The sequence below is a fragment of the Electrophorus electricus genome, chromosome 22, assembly GCF_041902795.1.
Source record: "Electrophorus electricus isolate QZ-2024a chromosome 22, ASM4190279v1, whole genome shotgun sequence".
NCBI classification, from domain to species: Eukaryota; Metazoa; Chordata; class Actinopteri; order Gymnotiformes; family Gymnotidae; genus Electrophorus; species Electrophorus electricus.
In genome coordinates this window covers 12,675,001-12,695,253 of record NC_137518.1, presented here as the reverse complement: position 1 = coordinate 12,695,253, position 20,253 = coordinate 12,675,001, and the positions used below count along the sequence as shown (strand labels likewise).

The 20,253-nt window shown below is 46.2% G+C and overlaps 1 protein-coding gene across 2 annotated transcripts in view; it reads left to right on the top strand.

Annotated features, from left to right (window-relative positions):
• The window catches only part of tafa4b (TAFA chemokine like family member 4b), a 37,524-nt gene that overhangs the window by 5,353 nt on the left and 11,918 nt on the right, over positions 1-20,253 (top strand). For both annotated transcript variants that reach the window (XM_027015486.3, XM_027015485.3), the window contains exons 2-3: positions 11,324-11,440; positions 12,722-12,846. In XM_027015486.3, coding sequence (XP_026871287.1) covers positions 12,723-12,846 — 124 coding nt within the window. In that variant the 5' untranslated portion in view covers positions 11,324-11,440; position 12,722. The remainder of the gene's footprint in view (positions 1-11,323; positions 11,441-12,721; positions 12,847-20,253) is intronic.

Below are 20,253 nucleotides of genomic sequence, written 5' to 3'. Positions count from 1 at the left end.
GAGAAAGCGAGACAGTGCTGAGCCTGTCTGGAGGCGACCAGCTCAACGCCACAGAGCTCCCTCCCTCTACACACTTTATCTGTGTTCCACTATTATTCCTCTCCTCTCCCCTCCTCTCCTCTCCTCTTCTCTCCTCTCCCCTCCTCTCCTCTTTGTGAACACATGAGCCTGGAGGAGAGGGGTTGGATGAAATGATGGCGAGACAGAGGGGGTACAGATGGAGAGTGGGTTGCCCTGGGTCGCTTCACATCGAGAGATCTCCGGATGTGCTTTCCCTCTCTCTCGCTCTCTCTCTCTTCATCACTTGTTCTTTCTCCTTTACCTCTCACGCTGTTTAGTCCAGTCCGATCCCTTCTTTCAGCCGAGGTGCTGTCGAAAATGCCTTGTTCCTTAACCTTAGGAGTCTTTCCTGCCGGGATTTCCCCTCAGTCCACGGGCCGCGCATCGCCTAAGGAAATCCTCCAAAAATAACACTCAACGGATTTGACCTGAGATCAGAGTTTTTGAGAGAAACGACTGAATCATGGTAACAACAGGCTGCTGGGGAGATCTGACCTGCCGCCAGCGCTCCTGTATTCTGGTTAATACATCCTGCATTATTTTGTAAGCAGCGTGGAACAGTCTGACAGTGGGGTAAAGGCAGTAGTCCACTTAGTGGTATAGGGTTGCCTTGCAGAGTAGAGCACTGATGATATATTCAGGTTACATGTGTATGGCAAAAACAGCTTAGTGAATGGGCAAGAGTTATTTATTTATGTATTTTTGTGGGATGATATAAGTGCATCTGTGGGTTGAACAAATGGATGTAGAATGTGGTTTTGGAGTTGCAGAGGTTGTAAGTCGATTGCTAACAATTTTCTTTATAGAGGTAACGGTATTATATTTAGCCATTTAAGAGGACTGTCAGGACAGGTGGATAATGACAAGAAATATGTATGAGTGTTTAAATTTGCTGTGTCATTTTGAATGTGTCTGCATGTGGTCTTGCATATGATTGTCTTTATCAGTGTTTGTTTTTGAATCTTTGTTAATGTGAGTAGAGTGTGTGCGGGTGCGTGAGTGAGTGTGTGCGTGTGCGTGTGTGTGCGGGTGTGTGTGAAGCCTGTAGGAGTGTTTAGCTCTCCACGCTGTCAGCAGGTGTATGCGCAGGCTGGGGTGAGTGGCTCGGTGAATGTGTGTGACTACACACACTGCTGCTGTCTGACTGTGTATGACTCCTGTACTCCTACTCAGTGAGGCACAGAGCTCTCCCTGGCACATCCACCAGCGACAAGGCCCGAGGGCGAAGAATGACCGCATGTCTGTGTAGGATCTTAGGGCGAGAGGCACGGGGTGTGGGGTGCAGGGTGTAGGGTGTAGGGTGCAGGGTGCGTGGTGTAGGGTGTAGGGTGCAGGGTGCAGGGTGCGTGGTGTAGGGTGTAGGGTGTAGGGTGCAGGGTGTAGGGTGCAGGGTGCGTGGTGTAGGTTGCAGGGTGCGGGGTGTAGGTTGCATGGTGCAGGGTGCAGGGTGTAGGTTGCATGGTGCAGGGTGCAGGGTGTAGCCTGTACGGTGTTCTCCACTTCCGGTCCTAGTGCTGCTCCTTTCAGCACTTTCCATCCTGTAACATGATGGATAAAAGTCCTCAATTAATAAATAGTCCTCCCTTAATCATGACCTTAGAATTACAGATGTGCAAAAGAGGCCTGGTTTGCAGAACACACCAAGCAGCATGGAGTGTAAGCCATAGGCCAAGGGTACCGGTGTACAGAACAGTAGCGGAGTAGTCAGCACAGAGCATAAGGCACGCAGTGTGGGACACCACAGCATGGCGTGATCTATGTGTGGCAGTTTGCAGTACTGTGCCCTGCACATCTCGGAGTTCTCTCCGCTGTGTGATGGGCGTAGGGCTAGGGTGTAGGGCGTAGGGCTTAGGGCTAGGTTTTAGGGCATAGGGTGTAGGTCTAGGGTGTAGGGAATAGGGTGTAGGGCACTACAGCACATAAGGCATGAATGCCCAAAACGTTTTTGGCCTGGTCAGCTGAAATGTAATCTGAGCAGTGAGACTAAGCATATGATGGAAGAAAATCAATATGTAATATGTCTCTGATAGAACCGGCTGTATGATACTCATGTCACTGTCAACGCCGGTTTGGTGTGATGGAGTGTACGATTGACTTGTGCTTCAGGACAGCAGTACTACAGAGGACCAGGGGGCTGGGCACGCACATAGGACCCTAAAATACAGCCAACAAACATGGCCATGTATGCGGTGGAAAGAGCTGGACCTTAAAGATGTATGAACGTAACCTTCAGGCCTCCTGCTGAGTTCTTTAGTGTCTTTACGATATGAATATACAAGCCAGATGTCGCTATGACGACTAAGCCCTGGACAGTCCTAACCGTAGCTGTTCAGATCCTGTTCATCTGTGTGGAAGACTCCAGCCTGGTGTCCGGAAGGTGGGGCTACACTCTGCGTGCGGCTGGCCCTCCGGGGGCAGGGCTGGGTACCCGAGGTTTCAGGTTAAATCATAGGGTGTTGATTTTGGGGTAACTGGCGGATAGCTGGACTCCCTCACCATGGTGTCTGCTGTCTGCTCTGTCATTCTGAGAGCGAAAAGTTTCTTTTGAATGCTGATTTATTGAGAATGCACTATGCAGAACTTTGAATGGGTTTATTTTTTGGCTCGAACCGGACGGTAATCAATCAGACTCTATTCTGTTTGATTTCTGTGAGGTTGATTTGTTTCTTGTTTCTTCAGTGGGGAATGCAGACATGGCAAAGAGGCTTTTTAGAGCAAGAGGGTTTCTGGGTAAGAGCTGAAGTTCAAGGAGGGTGTGTGTGTGTGTTTGTGTGTGTGTGTGTGTGTGTGGGTGTGTGGGTGTGTGGTCGTGTGCATGTTTGTGTGTGTGAGTTCAGCAGACTTCAGCTAAGGTCCCTTCTCAGTTCAACATACTGTCCTTGAATGGGTGTGTGTGCCTGTGTGCATGGTTGGGTGTGTGTGTATGTGTGTATGGTTATCTGTGACTGTGTGTGTGTGTGTGTTTGTGAGTGCAAACTTACATGCAAATGACTCAGTAATCATACGCTTAGCGTCTTTGTGCATGCACCAGTGTATGTGTGTGTATGTCTGTCAATTACTATTTTTGTGTGTGTGTGTGTGTGTGTGTGTGTGTGTGTGTGTATGTGCGCGCACCCGTGTCATTTGCTTTGTGTGCATGAGTGCATATGCCAGTATGCATATGTGTGTGTGTGTGTGTGTGTGTGTGTGTTTGTGTGTGTGTGTGTGTGTGTGTGTGTGTGTGTGTGTGTGTGTTTTAGTGACAGGGAATAAGGATCAGAGGTTAGAGGGATCAGAGTGAACAGCAATATGGAACCACACTCACAGACAAACTAATTCACTTATTGGCAGTGGCTGCATGTTTCAGTGACTTTGTCAAATGAACAATTGATCAGACACCATCTCTCCCTCTCTCTCTCTCTCTCTCTCTCTCTCTCTCTCCCCTCTCTCTCTCTCTCCCTCTCTCTCTCTCTCTCTCTCTCTCTCTCTCTCTCTCCCTCCCTCTCCCCCTCTATCTCTATCCGTTTGTTCTGTCATAAATGTAATTGCAGCGTTGCGTGTGGCTGTCTGGTCGTTAGCAATGGAGGAGTGAGAAATAATGAGGGCGCTTTACCCAATGGACTGGACAGGCAGTGGAGCGGGTGGGGGGACGGGGGTGCCACACTGGTGTCCGAGAAGAAGCCCGTAACTGCAGGCTGGCCAGGAGAGAAGAACATGGAGAGAGGGAGAGAGGGAGGGAGGGAGGGAGGGAGGGAGGGAGAGAGAGAGAGAGAGAGAGAGAGAGAGAGAGAGAGAGAGAGAGAGAGAGAGAGAGAGAGAGAGAGAGAGAAGGACTTCACAAACCTAACTGGTCTCCCTCACAGCAAAATTCAAATGCGTCTTGGCATGGAGTTTGTTTATGTTCATTTAATCGTCATTTGAATCCAAAGTGTGATTAACTGGTGTGTCTGTCTCGTACAGTATACCTGGGACTAAGGCTTTAAGTAGTGTAATTACATTCATAGCCATCTGACATTAGATCAGATGGGGCAGGAGGCAGGTGAGCAGGTGTATGATGGGTGAGCTGGTTCATCTGAATGTGGCTCATCTGGAATTAGTGAGTGGAGGAGGCGGCTGGCTGGATTAGCACAGCGGTGAACCCTCCTGGCTGTCTTTTGTTACAACTTGTATAATTACTACTGTACACCACAGAACACGACACGGCCTGAAATACAGCTGAGAGCCACTCTACACTTATAGCCTCTCACAGTGGTGGTGATGGTGCTTGTTTGAGAATGTGACAGGCACAGAGAGTGTGAGACAGGCGCAGTGAGTGTGAGACAGGCGCAGTGAGTGTGAGACAGGCGCAGTGAGTGTGAGACAGGCACAGAGAATGTGAGACAGGCGCAGTGAGTGTGAGACAGGCGCAGAGAATGTGAGACAGGCGCAGTGAGTGTGAGACAGGCGCAGAGAATGTGAGACAGGCGCAGTGAGTGTGAGACAGGCGCAGTGAGTGTGAGACAGGCGCAGTGAGTGTGAGACAGACAGAGTAGAATTATGGTGCAGAAGAGAAAGAGTGACTGTATGGTTCTGGTACAGTGATGTGTAGGTCTAGTGTGAGAGAGAAGGGGAGAAACCTTCTCGGTTTTTACGGCTCCAGCTGTGGTGAGACCGCTAGCTGACACACACACTGCACACCACACCCAACAGGACGGAACCTCCACGCTTCATCACCCTCGGCTAGCTACGCCCCGCTATGTCCCGCTACGTCCTGCCACAACCCACTTTATCCCGCTATGTCCTGCCACACCACCACCAGAGTAGCAGCCGCCATGAGTTCACTGTGGAATAAAGTGGGACCAGGTAACTCAGCCTGATTAGACATGCCATGCGTGACGGAGAACAGAAATGGTCCCTGCGCTGTGGTTACTCTGGGGCTGTCTCCATGGTGAGGAGCTCCAACACTGGTGGACGACCCCGCCGTGCTAGGCAGCAGACGGAAACACAGGAGAGTGTAAGGATAGGCTGGGATATGACACACACTTCACAAGCTTGCTTGAGCTGTGATGTCACCGAGCGCTGAGACGTTCGTCCGCCACGCTGGCTCACCGCTTGGAGGAGTGCTCAGCCAGCCATTACGCCGACTTGTTTACGCCGACTTGTTTACGCCAACTTGTTTGGCTTTCTGTCCCTCTGCCCTTGCTGTTGTGATGGAGGCAGGTGATGGATGGGGTGAGCTGAGCTGATGGAGATATGGAGCAGATACGTAGCAGATACGGGGCCGTCCTTAAGGTTTAGGAGGCTGACATCTCAGCCTATCAGCTCTTTCTGAGCTCAACACGGCTGTGGAATGGGTGTGTGTGTGTGTGTGTGTGTGTGTGTGTGTGTGTGTGTGTGTGTGTGTGTGGCAGCCTAGGAGGAAGTTTATTAGACTGTTAGTGCTAGTGTGTCTGTTTGCTCATAAAGCAAACAGCAATGCAGAACACACACACACACACACACACACACACACACACACACACACACACACACACACACCGAGAACAGGAGAACATGAGAACATGATGACAAAACAGAGCAGAAGGGGTGTCAACTATTCAAGTGGAAATGTGAATGAATAAAATACATCCAAATGAGACAAAACCATTGCACATCTACTTAGTGAATAAATGAAGAAGAAAAAAACATGGAAAATGTGTCGTAACAACATGTAAGAAACAAAAGCCTCTTGATTTGGCTTGTATGATTTATATGAAAGAGTCTTTCTTTCTTTGTTAATGTATATATAGTCTATAATGTGTGTGTGTGTGTGTGTGTGTGTGGGTTATCCACACCCACCAGACTTCATGGAGCTATCCTAAAGTTCTGCAGGGTTCATACGCGTTCTGAGTAGCGGACTCCTGTTACAACTCTGCTTCCTTCCTCTGTCTGGGCGGAGAAAAGAGTAAAATAGCAAAAAGCAAAAAAACCAAACCCACATCTGGAGTCATCGGATCTTAAGGACAGAGCTGGGGGTCCCGGCAGCGCCGGGCCGAGCGGGGCTTAAGTGGAGAGACGATCAATTCCTGGGTAACGCTAGCTTCCTCCCTCTCCTTCCCGAGTCAATAGAGAGAGCGGAGTCTCTGGGACTTCAGGCAATGGCCCCGGACGCGGCCGTTCTCTGCAGTTTCTCTTGAGACGTCCGCTGCGTTCTCTCTCTGCTGGCGTGAAAGAACGTGGCAGGTGGTTTTCACCAGGATCGTGTAACCGTTTCTGAGCTCCGGTCCACACACACACACTGTCTGCTGTAGGAGCTTAAACGCTTTCACGAGAGTGTGTAGCACAAAGCAATTAACAGTGTGTGTGTGTGTGTGTGTGTGTGTGTGTGTGTGTGTGTGTGTGTGTGCGTGCGTGTGCGTGTGCGTGTGCGTGTGATTTGAAAGGAAAAGATCAGTTTGCAAGTTGTTGCTGTCCAAACATTTTAATCGCCAAAAGAACAACTTTCTCTGAAAAGATGGAGGGTAAAGAATGTTATTCTTGATGGTTTCTACATTAGAATTTGAAAGGCTTTTTTTAGCTGATATTCCAGCTCCCAAAGGGGAAGAAAAATTACAGAATTCTTAAAGCGACCAAATCTTAAAGTTGGAAAAGGGAAATAATGATAAAAAAACCAAAAAAAAAAACGTGTTACTGGGCACGTTCAGAAGTGCTATCTACGGTTTTCTTGACTAAAAAGTTCAACACAAAACCAAGTCCTCAAAACTTTGGGAAAGAATGAAGTGGCTAATACATCCAGTCCTACATACACAAATACTCAGCTACACATGCAGCAAAGTGCACGAAAGAATCCAATTTGGCTGTAGTGTAGGGGGTAAAATTGTTTGCTTATCATAGACAATATCTGGAAAGAGAGAGGGAGAGCGATAGGGAGGGAGATACAGAGAGGGATATATAATAGATAGAGAGAGAAAGAGGAAGCGAGAGAGATATATGGAGAGAGATAGAGAGAGCGGAAGATAGAGAGAAGAAAGCAGCGTTCGTCTGCATACACGCTGATAACGCGCACAGTATGAAACTACCCACCCACACACACGGCTGGTGAGATTCCCCACAGATACACTTGTGTTTATCTGGCACACAGGGGCAGTAGATGGGGCAGGCAGGGAGCTGGATCCCCCCCCAACCCCACCGGCCCCTGGAGAGCCGATCTCGGCGTGTTCCGGTGCTGTGCGTGAGCCTCGTGTGGGCTGTTTCCCAGCAATAATCCTCTCACTGGTGGTGCTGAAGTTCCTAATGGCTTTCTGGTGCACTCCTCTCCAGGTGCATCGTGGGGCATGTATGTGAGGAGACACAGCCTTCAGCAACCTGAGATGGAGGACGCTTTTTTTTTTTTAATGTGACTCTGCATAAGCACACACACACACACACACACACGGCCACACTGGACTGGCCGCACCAGCAAACGCGCGGTTCTGTGCTCTGTGCTGCAGGGGCCACGGTGATCTGTAGAACGTTCCAGGAGAGGAACTGCACTAGGAGATATTCAAAACTGTAGTGACGTGCTTCACTTTGCGTGCACAGATGCCGAAGCACCTCCGTCTCAAACATACCGTTTATCTGTTTTTCTCTCTCTCTCTCTCTCTCTCTCTCTCTCTCTCTCTCTCTATATATATATATATATATATATATATATATATATATATATGTAAAATTGTAGAGAAGTACACAAGGTTTCCAGAGAAACAGGAGGTCTGAGACATAAATACACAAACACACACGTATAATTCTGAATATCTTTACATCTCTTACTACAGTACACTGCAGTTACTCACCTGCAATGTTCTTTAGATGTATTTATTATTTAGTGTTTGTTTTCCGACCAAGTCACAGCCTACAAGGTGTATTGATGGCTTTCATGGTTTTCATGGATCAACGGCTAACAGCTACATTTGGGATGTTTTTTAAAAACGTATCTTATGCAGTATCTCGAACTGGCAGCAAATGTGCAGAAGTAGATGTGCGTGAACAGACGTGACTGAGAGCCGAGTGTCTTACATGAGCGGTAGATTGTAACAGGAGAGACGTCTGCCATATGCATGTGTGTCTGTACGAGTGTGTCAAATGTATTGCTTATGCGAGTCTAAGGTGCATGTGTGAGTGCATGTGCATGTGCGTGTGTTTGCGTGTTTATGTGCGTGTGTTTGCGTGTTTATGTGCGTGTGTGTGCGCGTGTGCATTTGTGTGTGTGTGTGTGTGTGTGTGTGTGTGTGTGTGATTCAGGTCATGCCAGGTGTAAATCAAAAGGACCTCCTGATACAGGCTCTCCCGAGCAGACAGTCCCTGTCCTTGTTCTGATGAGCTCCACCATGCCAGGTCTCTTCTCTTTCTGAAGAGCCTTTTATATTAAAAGGTCGTATAAATAACACACATACTGTGTGTGTGTGTGTGTGTGTGTGTGTGTGTGTGTGAGAGAGAGAGAGAGAGAGAGAGATGTAATACATAAACAGAGACACAAGTATTATGTGGTAAATTTAAATTGTGTTGATGTGATAATAACAGTAAATGTGTGAGACTATCTGATACAGGAACAGTCACCAAAAACTGTCCTCAAATAAAAGTTTGATTACTTTAAATTAATAGTTAATAGTCAAGTAGAAGAAAAAGTTGTAATTTAAATCATTATTTAAGCAAAAGTAAGAAGGTTTCTCCCAAGAAGACTCAGGTAGTGAGTCACCCCCCAGGATCTCTTTTAATGATCAAACTAGAACTGCAAAACCAAAATAAAATCAAAACACCAAATCAAATATGTCCAAAACATTTCTCCTGAAATGTGAAGAATAAATTGTAAAGAACGCAATTAACACAACACAATTAACACAAAATTAATTCAACTAACTCAAGACACACACAATTCAACTAGCTCAAGACACGCAATTCCACGCTTTGGCACGTTGAAGCAGTACATTTAACTAAATAAAGTCTGCAGAGAGGCACACAGCATTCTGGGAGTCCTCGCCGTCCTCTTCTCCAGTCCCAAGAGTCCAGTGGCAGATGCCACGAGACTCCTGTGTTGCAGAAAGATGTTAAAAATGCGCACCATGCACCTGCCTGTGTAAAGAGAATGGCAAATGTGTACTCTCTCACACACACACTCCCATCCTACCTCTTCAGCACTGGATTGAGAACGCTTTATTGCTAAGGACAAGAATGAACACAAATAAACTCCTGGGACTGATTTTTGAAAATTGTCGTTATTCTTGCTGACGGGACATTTCTTTTCTCTCTCTCTCTCTCTCTCTCTGTCTCACTGACAGCGCATAGACTTATTTCGACCATCGCTGCGTGATATCTGAAATATCATGTGTCTTATAAATTTTACAGAAAGCTGAAGGAGATTGTGTCCTGATATGTTGTTGTTACTCGGTGGGAATTGTAATTGACACTCTCTGGCCACTAGGGGGCGAAAAAGGGCAACAGCGACCGCTGTGCTAACCACCCCCCCCCCCCCAAAAAAAACCCCGAATCGCCCGTAAATTATCAGATACATTTAGATTTAAATTGCGATTTTAATGCCATATTTTATTCTGCGTAATCTTGGAATTAGTTTGAAATTGTAACAAGGCTTTTGTTACAGGATGAAATTGTAATTAGAAATCAAATTTGTTTGACGTCACAAAAGTGTTGTGCAGGCAGATTACTTTGAGATTACTGCAGGTTTATTTGAAAACGTATTCTTCATATTATTATTATTATTATTATTATTATTATTATTATTATTATTATGCCAGTTTATTTTAAGATATGTAAAGCAATTAAATATTTCTTTCCCTAAAGGAGTCACACCTTAAATAGTGCATGGTTAGGATTTTAAGCAGTCACATGCGAATAGGTAATTATTCCTCATGCATATTCATGCTTTTAATTTGTTTACATGTTTCTTTCTTGAAGTCATCCAAAACATAATAAGTAATCTTGAAAAAGTTAAAATGCAATATTATTTATATCCTATTCTGCTATTTTGTTCATTTGCATTTCATTGCAAGATTTTTTTTTCTTTTGTCTGCAGTCATAGCTAGAGAGCAGCTCTAATAAGAACGGCAAAAATAAATAGAGTAAACCATTTTTGTTTACACACACACACACACACACATACACACACACACATACACACATATATATATATATATATATATATATATATATATAAAGTATACACACTTGGTAGAGAATGCACAGAAATTGTAATACATAAAAATTATGCTTGCAATATAAATCATTCTAATTAATGACGGTATTGTTAATTAATGACAGTATTGTAATTAATGACAGTGTTGTTAACCAGGGCTTGTAACGAGGGCTTGTTGATGTGATGAGTGAGTCCAGGCAGCTGGGTCTCAGTGCAGTGTGAGCAGATCGGAGCAGAGGAGGAGATACTCACCCTGATGTGACCTCCTGCTCCCAGAGCAGAGGAGGGGAGACGCACCCTGAATGACTGCCCTTGGCCTGTAGCTGACTTTACTCCTGAAGGTGGTGTTGAGCACACGCCTAAGTGGTTTTTTCGGTCCAGGGGTGGTTTTTTTTCAGGTCTAAGTGTTTGTGTGTGTCTGTTTGTGGAAACGGTGCAGGGCAAACCCCACTGAGACACTGCATTAAGTGTGTGTGTGTGTGTGTGAGCGTGTGTGTATGTTTGAAGTGTGAGTGTGCATAGGAGCATATGTGTATGTGTGTATGTGTGTGTGTGTGGGGGGGCTCTCTCTCCCCTGAAGTGTGTGATGTAATCGTGAGACTGTTCAGAGCCAGCGGGTAGGTGAGCCACTGTAAACAATAAATCAGCTTCATCTCTGTGGTTACTCCGTGTGTGTGTGTGTGTGCATGTGGGTGTTGTTTGGGGTGTCTGTAGTGTGTGTGTGTGTGTGTGTGTGTGTGTGCGTTATATGTGTGTCGTGTGGGACGTCTGTGGTGTCCGTGCGTGTCTGTGTGTGTGTGTGTGTGTGCGTTATATGTGTGTCGTGTGGGATGTCTGTGGTGTCCGTGCGTGTCTGTGCGTGTGTGCGTGTGTGTGTGTGTTTAGAGGGGGTATGTGTCTCTGAACATGTCCCTCCTTGGTTTACCTTCTCTTCTGTCCTCCTCTCCTCTCCTCTCATCTCCTCCTTTCTCTTCTGCTTGTGCTATTTCTCCTGTCTCTGACCCCCATCTCTAATTCAACTCCCCTCTCTCCTATTTGCTCATCCCCTCCCTTCTACTTCTTTTTTCTTTTGTTTCTCCGTCTCTTCTGACACTCTTCCTCCTCCTCCTCCTCCTCCTCCTCCCCATCTATCTCTCTCAGGTTGAGGCATAGACAAGGCGAATAAGAAACCTGGGCTGAAGCAGGCGGTGACGGACTGAGATGTCCGGCTGGCCCCGCCCACAGGAGCCCGTGTGATCAGACGGTGTTGTACGCAGGGTGAGACCACGCCCCACGTCTCTCACCAGCCCTGCAAGGACCTACATCATAACACCTCAGGAAATACGGTTGCTTCTTTGCGTCTCTTATCCATCGTGTAACCTTTGTCTCGTATTTGTTATTACACATTTGCGTGTTTGTATTTTTGAACGCCGTGTAAAGAGAACTCTGAACAGCATCTTGGCTGGACTCCATGAAGGAGGAACTGTTAAGACATGATAGCCAAAGGTCTGTAGGGAACTTCTGACGGACAGCTCTAGGCTGTCTCGCGCGCAGCCGAGGGGGTGTTGAGTGGGTGTGGCCCTGCCTCACACGTGTTGAGTGGGTGTGGCCCTGCCTCACACTTGTTGAGTGGGTGTGGCCCTCTGTCTCACACGTGTTGAGTGGGTGTGGCCCTGCCTCACACGTGTTGAGTGGGTGTGGCCCTGCGTGTTACTGAACTAGTGAAGTTTTGCCCTCACTGTTGTGTTCCACGTAACAGGAGCATTTACACCGGGGGCCCACAGAGCTTAAAATTTAATTATTCAAACCATTTTAAACCTTTTTACATGATGTCTCTCTCTCTTTCTCTCTGTCATTCAAGATGAAGATCTGAATGGATTACCTTTACAACTTGTAAAAACTTTGCAAAATTCTTAGAGAGTGATGATAGTCGTAGTGTAATTGAAGAACATCATAAAATACACAAAAACATAATAATTAACAAATAATATAGAAATAATATACAGATACACATACATGTTCATACATGCATATTTGCATACTTTTAGTTTGGGATAATGTTGCATTTATTTCTTAAAGAGCATGACTTTTATCTACCTGTTTGATTGATTACAACCATATGATTTTCTCTTAAACATATCCTTATTATTTGTAATTATGTTTACGAAACATAAATACAGATTTGATCTGTCTCTATGTTTCCTATAAAAGAGAAGAATACGGTGTTAATAATAATAATAATAATAATAATATGTGTCATTTATTGATGTGTTTGTGATGTAGTACATACACAGTCTGCTCTGGTGTTTGCCGTGTGTCATCTTCAGCCTACAGTTTCTGTACTCTTCAGAGTTGCCTTGCTCTCTTTTTAATGACATACCGAATGTGTTACGTGTTTAGTCATTTCTTTCACTCGTTCTCTCCTCACCACCTTCTTTTGTCTCTCTCTCCATCTTTCTCTTTTTCTTTTCTCCCACAATTCCTCCCTCCATCTCTCTCTCTCTCTCTCTCTCTCTCTCTCTCTCTCTCTCTCTCTCTCTCTCTCTCTCTCTTTCTCAGGATGGAACTAAGGAAGACTAATTCGTTTGCCGCGTGGCTCTTGCGGGTCATCCTCCTGGTCGCCGTGGTTATGTTGTCATGCCGACCGGTGTGCGGGGGTACCCGATCTCTGCGGGGAAGCACAGGTAGACCAGGGCCAATCACAGCCCTCCTGGATTAATTAGGCCTATAGACACTCTCCTCTTGGCAAAACACCAAACACACAAGAATCAATTAAAAATAATAAAATATTAAATACATTTAACATTTGACTCCATTCTTCTGATCTTGCTACACAACAATTTCTAGATAAGAAATCGTTTCGTTTATGCAGAAACCCTGACAGGTTAAAGCAACTCGGTGACTGCTGTGCAGGGTTCCACAGACCTTTACGCTGAGTAGCAGATTCGGCACATAGTGCAGAAATGACAGTTATGCAGAGTGATTATTCACTACCTACACGAGTGTGAGGTGATGTGAAGACACGTATTTATGTGTTTGGAGAGCAGCATCTGTGTGAGTGTGTGTGTGTGTGTGTGTGTGTGTGAGTGTGTGTGTGTGTGTGTGTGTGTGTGTGTGTGTGCGCATGTGCTGATGGCGATAGTTGTATGTGAGTGTGAGTGGTTGTGTGTGTGTGTGTGTGTGTGTGTGAGTGTGTGTGTGTGTGTGTGTGTGTGTGTGTGTGTGTGTGTGTGTGTGTGCGCGCATGTGCTGATGGCGATAGTTGTATGTGAGTGTGAGTGGTTGTGTGTGTGATAGTGGTCATTTGTGGGAAGCAGCAGCAGTATGTGTTGTGTATGTTGAGGGCAGCGGTCATGTGTGTGTTTTGTGTATGTTGAGGGCAGCGGTCATGTGTGTGTCTTGTGTATGTTGAGGGCAGCGGTCATGTGTGTGTGTGTCCTGTGTATATTGAGGACAGCGGTCATGTGTGTGTGTGTCCTGTGTATATTGAGGACAGCGGTCATGTGTGTGTGTGTCCTGTGTATATTGAGGACAGCGGTCATGTGTGTGTGTGTGTCCTGTACATGTTGAGGGCAGCGGTCATGTGTGAGTGTGTGTGTGAGTGTGTGTGTGTATGTGTGTGAGTATGTGTGTGTGTGTGTGTGTGTATGTGTATGTGTCCTGTACATGTTGAGGGCAGCGGTCGAGTGTGTGTGTGTCCTGAACTCTGGGCCACCTCTGTAGTGCAGTCCAGCGATGGCCGTGTTAATATGTGTGATGTTAATTGTCCGGTCAGTAAAGCTCGTCACACCCGTCACAGTGACCCAACGTCCACACAACCCAGCTGTACACTTCTAAGCGCGAACGAAATGATAACGCGCAAAGCTGAAATAATGTCCATGCCACCCAACCACCCCCCCTCCCCCTGCTAATTGACACCCATGAGCTAACTAATTCTGATTTGCATAATTCATGAAATGCCCCGCTCTCGGCGAGTCAGTGGCCAGCAGTACATAAATATTTTAGCATGGCAAAAGGTCACTCTCGGCCCTGGTCTGTGCATCATTCATGATATGCAAAGTCCTTCCCCGAAGACAGCTGCGCCGGCCCCTGGCTTAATTACGCCTGTTTCTTTAATTACGCCTGTCCTCTTGTGTTGTGGATACTAATACAAGGTGACCTTTCTTTCGGCCCCAGAAATGCCACCAACACGCTGCCCCACCCCCAACCCCCCCTCGACCGTTACTCTTCCTTTCTCTCTGATGGAGGGTTTGGAGATGAGGGCCGTTTGTTTTATTTATTCTTTAGGCGGAGACGTTTCGTTTTCTTCTGTTCTTCTCCACCAGAGCGCTAATTACGAGCAGTGGTGCGGCGTGAAGGTCACGGCGTGGCGCGTGGGTCCAGCAGGGTTCCGTTCCCCGCGCGCGCTGCTCCCCGTCACTAGCGGACAGCGCGCGTCACTTTCAAAGTGGCCCCTACCTTCACTTGCCACAGGCTGGGTCCTTGCTAATTGGGAGTAAAACTGTTGCAAAACGCGACATTTACAAGAGGAAAAAGTAACGAGAGAGTAATTGGCCGAGAACCGTGAAAAGGGTCTTTCTTTTAAAAGCCCGAATGACATATTTTTCTGTGTGGAGAGGATGACGTTTGCACTTACCGCAGGGATGATGCGCCGTGGCTGTGCTGCAGTACCGCAGGTGGACACAAGGTGGCTCTGATGCTCTAGGAATTACTCTTGAGAACCGGCGTGAGAAGCGAAGGCTGCAGATCAACAAATGGGAACGGACAACGCGGATCAGTCCAAATGAGAGCGACTGGCACCGAGTCTGACAGTTGCCATCTTAATTAATATATCTGATAAATAAATAATTTATTAAAATGGTCTTGTTTGCTGCTGGGTTAACGGATAAGGAGGCAGGTATTGGGTAGTCATAAACGGTGCATTAATGATCACACACACCCACCTACCCCTATTCTTAGATTTCCTTGGTGGTGATAAGCTGTTGACTAAAAGGTCGTTTGTTAATTTCTTTTTATCTCTTCTGGGTTGGTTGTCACCGTACCCCTCACCAAACTGCTTCTCTGAATGACAAACCCCACGCACGACGTTCGGCGTGTCCTCCAGCACCTCAAGCATGCGTGAGAGTGTGCCATGTCCCATTAAACACCGGCGTGTGACGCAGGGAACGCGGCTGCCGTTCGCTAATGCCCTGTACGGGAAGCGGGAGATAACTCAGCTACGGTCCGCCACAGTAACTCCACATCGACTCTCGTTAGTGTCGGCCTCAGTCGGGCCTGCCGAAAATGCACCTTTCTTAAAACAATCCTCGGTTTGAACATATGTTACTCCCTCGCTTCGTCAATAGCGACAGGGCAACAACATTTCTCCGTAGTTGAGCGCTGAACATGTTTCAACAAACTGGCAGAATCCTTTTTTTTTTTTCTCCTTCAAAATGTTCTCATTTTTTGCACTTTTATCTCCATGTTTTTATTGAATTCGAAGCACCAGTCCGTCTCTTAGATTGGGACCGATGTGATGCCCCTTGTTTGTCTATGAGAAGGCTGGTGTCTTCTGCTGTAGTGTGCCACTGGGCTTTGAGTGTAGTCCATTGGAGACATTTGGCCTCGGTGTTCGACACTCACCCACAGATCAACAGATATGATTACCTTGTTGAAGTCTGTCAGCGCTTGGAGTATACGTATGAATGAGCCAGACAGGGAAAGGAGGGGCTTTGTATGGGCATCAATCTCTCTCTCTCTCTCTCTCTCTCTCTCTCTCTCTCTCTCTCTCTCTCTCTCTCTCTCTCTCTCTCTCTCTCTCTCTCTGTCTCTGTCTGTCTGTCTCTCATGTTCCCCTTCTCAGATGGAGCTTTGTGGCCATTTTGAATAGGCTTTACTGCAGATAGATTTGCGTGTAAATGCGCTGCCTCACCTGGGCCACCCAGCCGTATAAACAACCTGTTCGATGATCACACATCCCGCGATTTAGCCGCGTCGGAGGCTGTTATGCTGAGATAACGTCAGGCTGATTGATGGTGTATGCGGCACATGACAGTTCATAGAGGGAGAAACACAAATAAAAGAAAAGACACACAAATAAAGACAGACGTGGTGGCCATGATGAGGACTGGACAGATACAAAGAACCTCACTGGTCTTTCAGTCTCATAATTCAACCTTCAGCTGTTTTGTGCAAAATTTAAACACAGCTGCAGGTGACTTCATAACCCACCTGATATCACTTTGCATAATTTATTGTAACGTATTGTTATGTATAAACTTATTTAAACACTCCTTTCTAAGGAGGTGGAAAAAATCTATTTGCACTCAGTCTATTTTCAGCACATGCTAGGCAGATGCCACGTTTGTTAGGGTGCACATGCTAAGTGCTTGTGAGCAGCGAGAGAAACTTACTATTCTCCCTTGTGTCCCGCTGGCTTTTCTCTCGGGTGTCCTGCGGGGTGTCAGCCGAGGCGAGGCAGTGGAGATGAACTCATCTAGGGCTCAGGACACATTCAGGATGCGTTCAGAACACAATCAGGGTGCGTTCAGGGTGTGTTCGGGGCACATTCAGGATCTGTTCAGGGTGAGTTCAAGTGTGTTCAGGGCACGTTCAGGGTGTTTTTAGGGTGGGCTCAGAGTGTATGTAGAGTGTGTTCAGGGCATTTCAGGCATTTAGGGTGTGTTCAGGGTGGGTTTTGAGTGTGTTCAAGGCTTGGTTAGGGAGATCAGGGCATTTAGGGTGTGTTCAGAGTGGGTGCAGGTGTGTTCAGGGAGCGTTCAGGGTGGGTTCAGAGTGCGTTCTGGGTGTGTTCAGGACGTGTTCAGAGTGTGTTCAGGGTGTGTTCAGAGGCTCATTAGCCTGAAATCTTATTTGCTCATCTGTACACAATCTAGACACAATCTGTACACAAACTAGAGACTTATTTGAATGGACATTGTATCTGTAGTAGTTGTGTTATTATTATATAACTACTACGTAAAAACACATATGAGCACTGAAAACCATTACCCTTGTATGCAACTGTGTGTGTGTGTGTGTGTGTGTTTGAGTGTCGTGTGTGTCCAAAATCTGATCCCTCGTCTGGTGAGAGGAGAGTGTGAGGATGTGTGACATCATTCTCATTAGCTTTGGTGTGAACGAGGCCCATCTTCAGCGTGGCTCCACCCTCTCACACCCCCTGCAGGATACTGACGTGTGAGATGCTGAGAAACACTACCCTTTACCCACAATGCACCTGAAATGACTACGGTGACTCTAATTTATGATGTCCTATATGGTAAAATGTGTCATTTAATGTTTTACTGGACACTTAATTCTTGCCTAAATTGTGCTTTTAATATCAATTAAGTATTTTAATGTATGTAAGGATTATGGAATGTTAGAATTACCTTTAATAAGATCTGCTTCTTAAGCCAAAGAGGTAGGTCTGATAGCTAATTAATTTAGGTTAACAATTGACTTCATTAAAGTAGGAACCACATGATACTGATCTGTTAATCATGAGGGATCTATTTCCTTAGGCCAGTCAGGAGACCGTTCATTAACTCAGTTCTTTGCTGTGGTTGAACAGGGTATCAGCGGTGCTGTATGTGGAAACGACATTTAATTCACTTTTCACACAGTATGTGAAGTTTTGAGGAGCGAGTCTTTCGGTTCTGAAATAGAGCTACAAGAAAACATTCAACCCACGAAATGATGAGGCGGCATATCTGCTAGGTGTCTGTACAAGGTTAGCCATTCTGCAAATATACACCTTTTTCCATATCCTGTCAGCAAACATACAGTGAAATCTCATTTATTGGCTGCCAAGTGTCTCACACAAAATTCTTGAATATTTTTCAACAATGGGATGTTGCAAACATCACAAACTTGTTAAAGTAGCACAGTTTGTTCCCTGGTGAAGTTTTGAAAATGATGCTGCTCTGATTAAAACTGTGGGAGGACATCAAGAGTAGAAATTTCAGATGCTTAAACAACTTCTAATTGTGCAGTAGGAACCAGGGTGTCTGTGGGCAGGGCCTTGTGAGGGTCACCTCACTGCAGTCGGTCTGTGGGCGGGGCCTTCTGAGGGTCACATCACTATCACTGCAGTCGGTCTGTGGGCGGGGCTGTCTGAGGCTCACAGCACTGCAGTCATATCACATTTACCTGCAGCACCAGCTCACTGTAAAATAACCTCAGCAAGGTCAGTTTGTCACCATGACGATGTCACCATCAGACATTTTCATACCCAGTGGTGATGGGGTATTAAAGCATAGTGGATTAGAGGAAGGGTCTCAACTTCCTGTGAGCCCGTTTTGGTCGGGTAGCTGTACAGAGACCATATTGGCTGTGCCAATGATGAGGGGTGTTACGTGTGTGTGTGTGTGTTCATGTATGTTTATGTGTATATTAACAGGTGAGCAAGTGTGTGGAGCATGTGCGCAATCTGTGTGTGTATGTGTGTGTGTATTCTCAGTGTGTCTCTTTACACCTCTGACCCCATTATGCCAGTAAGAGGTTGTGCAGTCTTTGTTCTCTGGATGTGTGTCACTTGGCATCTGTCCCCTATATTCAGCCTGTGCATCGAGACTCCTGCCCCCTGCTCACTAACAAGGGCTTACACACACACACACACACACACACACACACACACACACACACACACACATACACACAAAGCATAGGACTGATGCACCATTAATGGAGGAATTGTTTGTTTTTTTGCTTCCGGGCTTCCGTAGAGGACTTTTCTGCAGGTGTACTGTATCTGAACACAGGGGCTATGGCACTATCACACACCCACACAGCCAGCCACAGTGAACCTCACCTTGGGAGATGCTTTTTTATTATTTTTGGAGTCGACTGACTCATGCAAATGTGCAGAGAACCCTGAGTGAGATATAGAAATGGTAAAAGTTAGAAATGGTAAAAGTTAGGGCTGCTTCCCAACAGCAACATGGTGGCAACTTCAGGAAAAAATGTTCATTTTGACATAATTTCCCGGAATGATTTATTAAACCAGGATTGATGAAACACACACACAACATGTCCTGAGTCGCAGGTTAGTTCTTCCCTCCTTTACCTTTGAAAGACACACACACACACACACACACACACACACACACACACACACACACACACACACACACCTTCCCCTCATTACTGCTGCCTGTCCCTGGCTGGTTGTGTTTCCGTGCCCTGAGATGTCAGCCCCTGGCAGCCTGGTGTGTGTGTGTGTTCCCTCTGTGCATCCACGCTGTGTGTGTCGAGTAGGAGAGAGAGTAGGATCTGTGTGCACAAGGCCAGACCGCCCTGACCTCCAGGATGCCCCCCACACACACACACCCAGACTGAGATCACACTCCTGCCCCGAGGTGGATAGGTTAGGGGAGAGAGGGATGTGTGGAGAGGCAGTAAGAGAAGGAAAGGGGGATGACTCAGAGAGAAGGAGAGAGAGAGAGAGAGAGCGACGACTCAGAGAAAAGGAGAGAAAATCAACTCGGAGAAGGAGAGAGAGAGGGACGACTCAGAGAGGCTGGTGTGGCTCTCTAGAGGAAGCAGACAAACAGTGTGCAAAAGTGAACAGAGGAGCCACAGACTGATGAAATGAAAACTGCCACTCAGCTGTGTGTGTGTGTGCTGTGTATGTGCTTTGCATGCGTATGGGTGTGTGTGTTTGTATATGTGTTTTTCTGTGTGTATATATATATATATATATATATATATATATATATATATATATATATATATATATTTTATTTTTTTTTTACTTTTTTTTTTTTGTGGTCGGCCTTATAGACATTGTTAGTGGGAAACATGTTCTAGTCATTCATTAGTATTACATATGCTAAGATCAGTCATTATCATATTCGAAACATGAGGCACACTTCACAACACCACGATTCAGATACATGAGGAGCCATCTCACACTCCTCTTAAGGGCACATCTCTTTCCAGAGACAAATCCTGGCAGGGCGTGAGCCCTGGTTTAATGCTGCTGGCAGACGTGTGAGAAATCCTGCACTCGGGCAGTCTTATTTACAGGAGCAGAACACGAGAACACAGCACTGTGTTCATTATGTAGGCCAACGTGATACGACGCTGGCAGAGAGAGAGAGAGAGAGAGA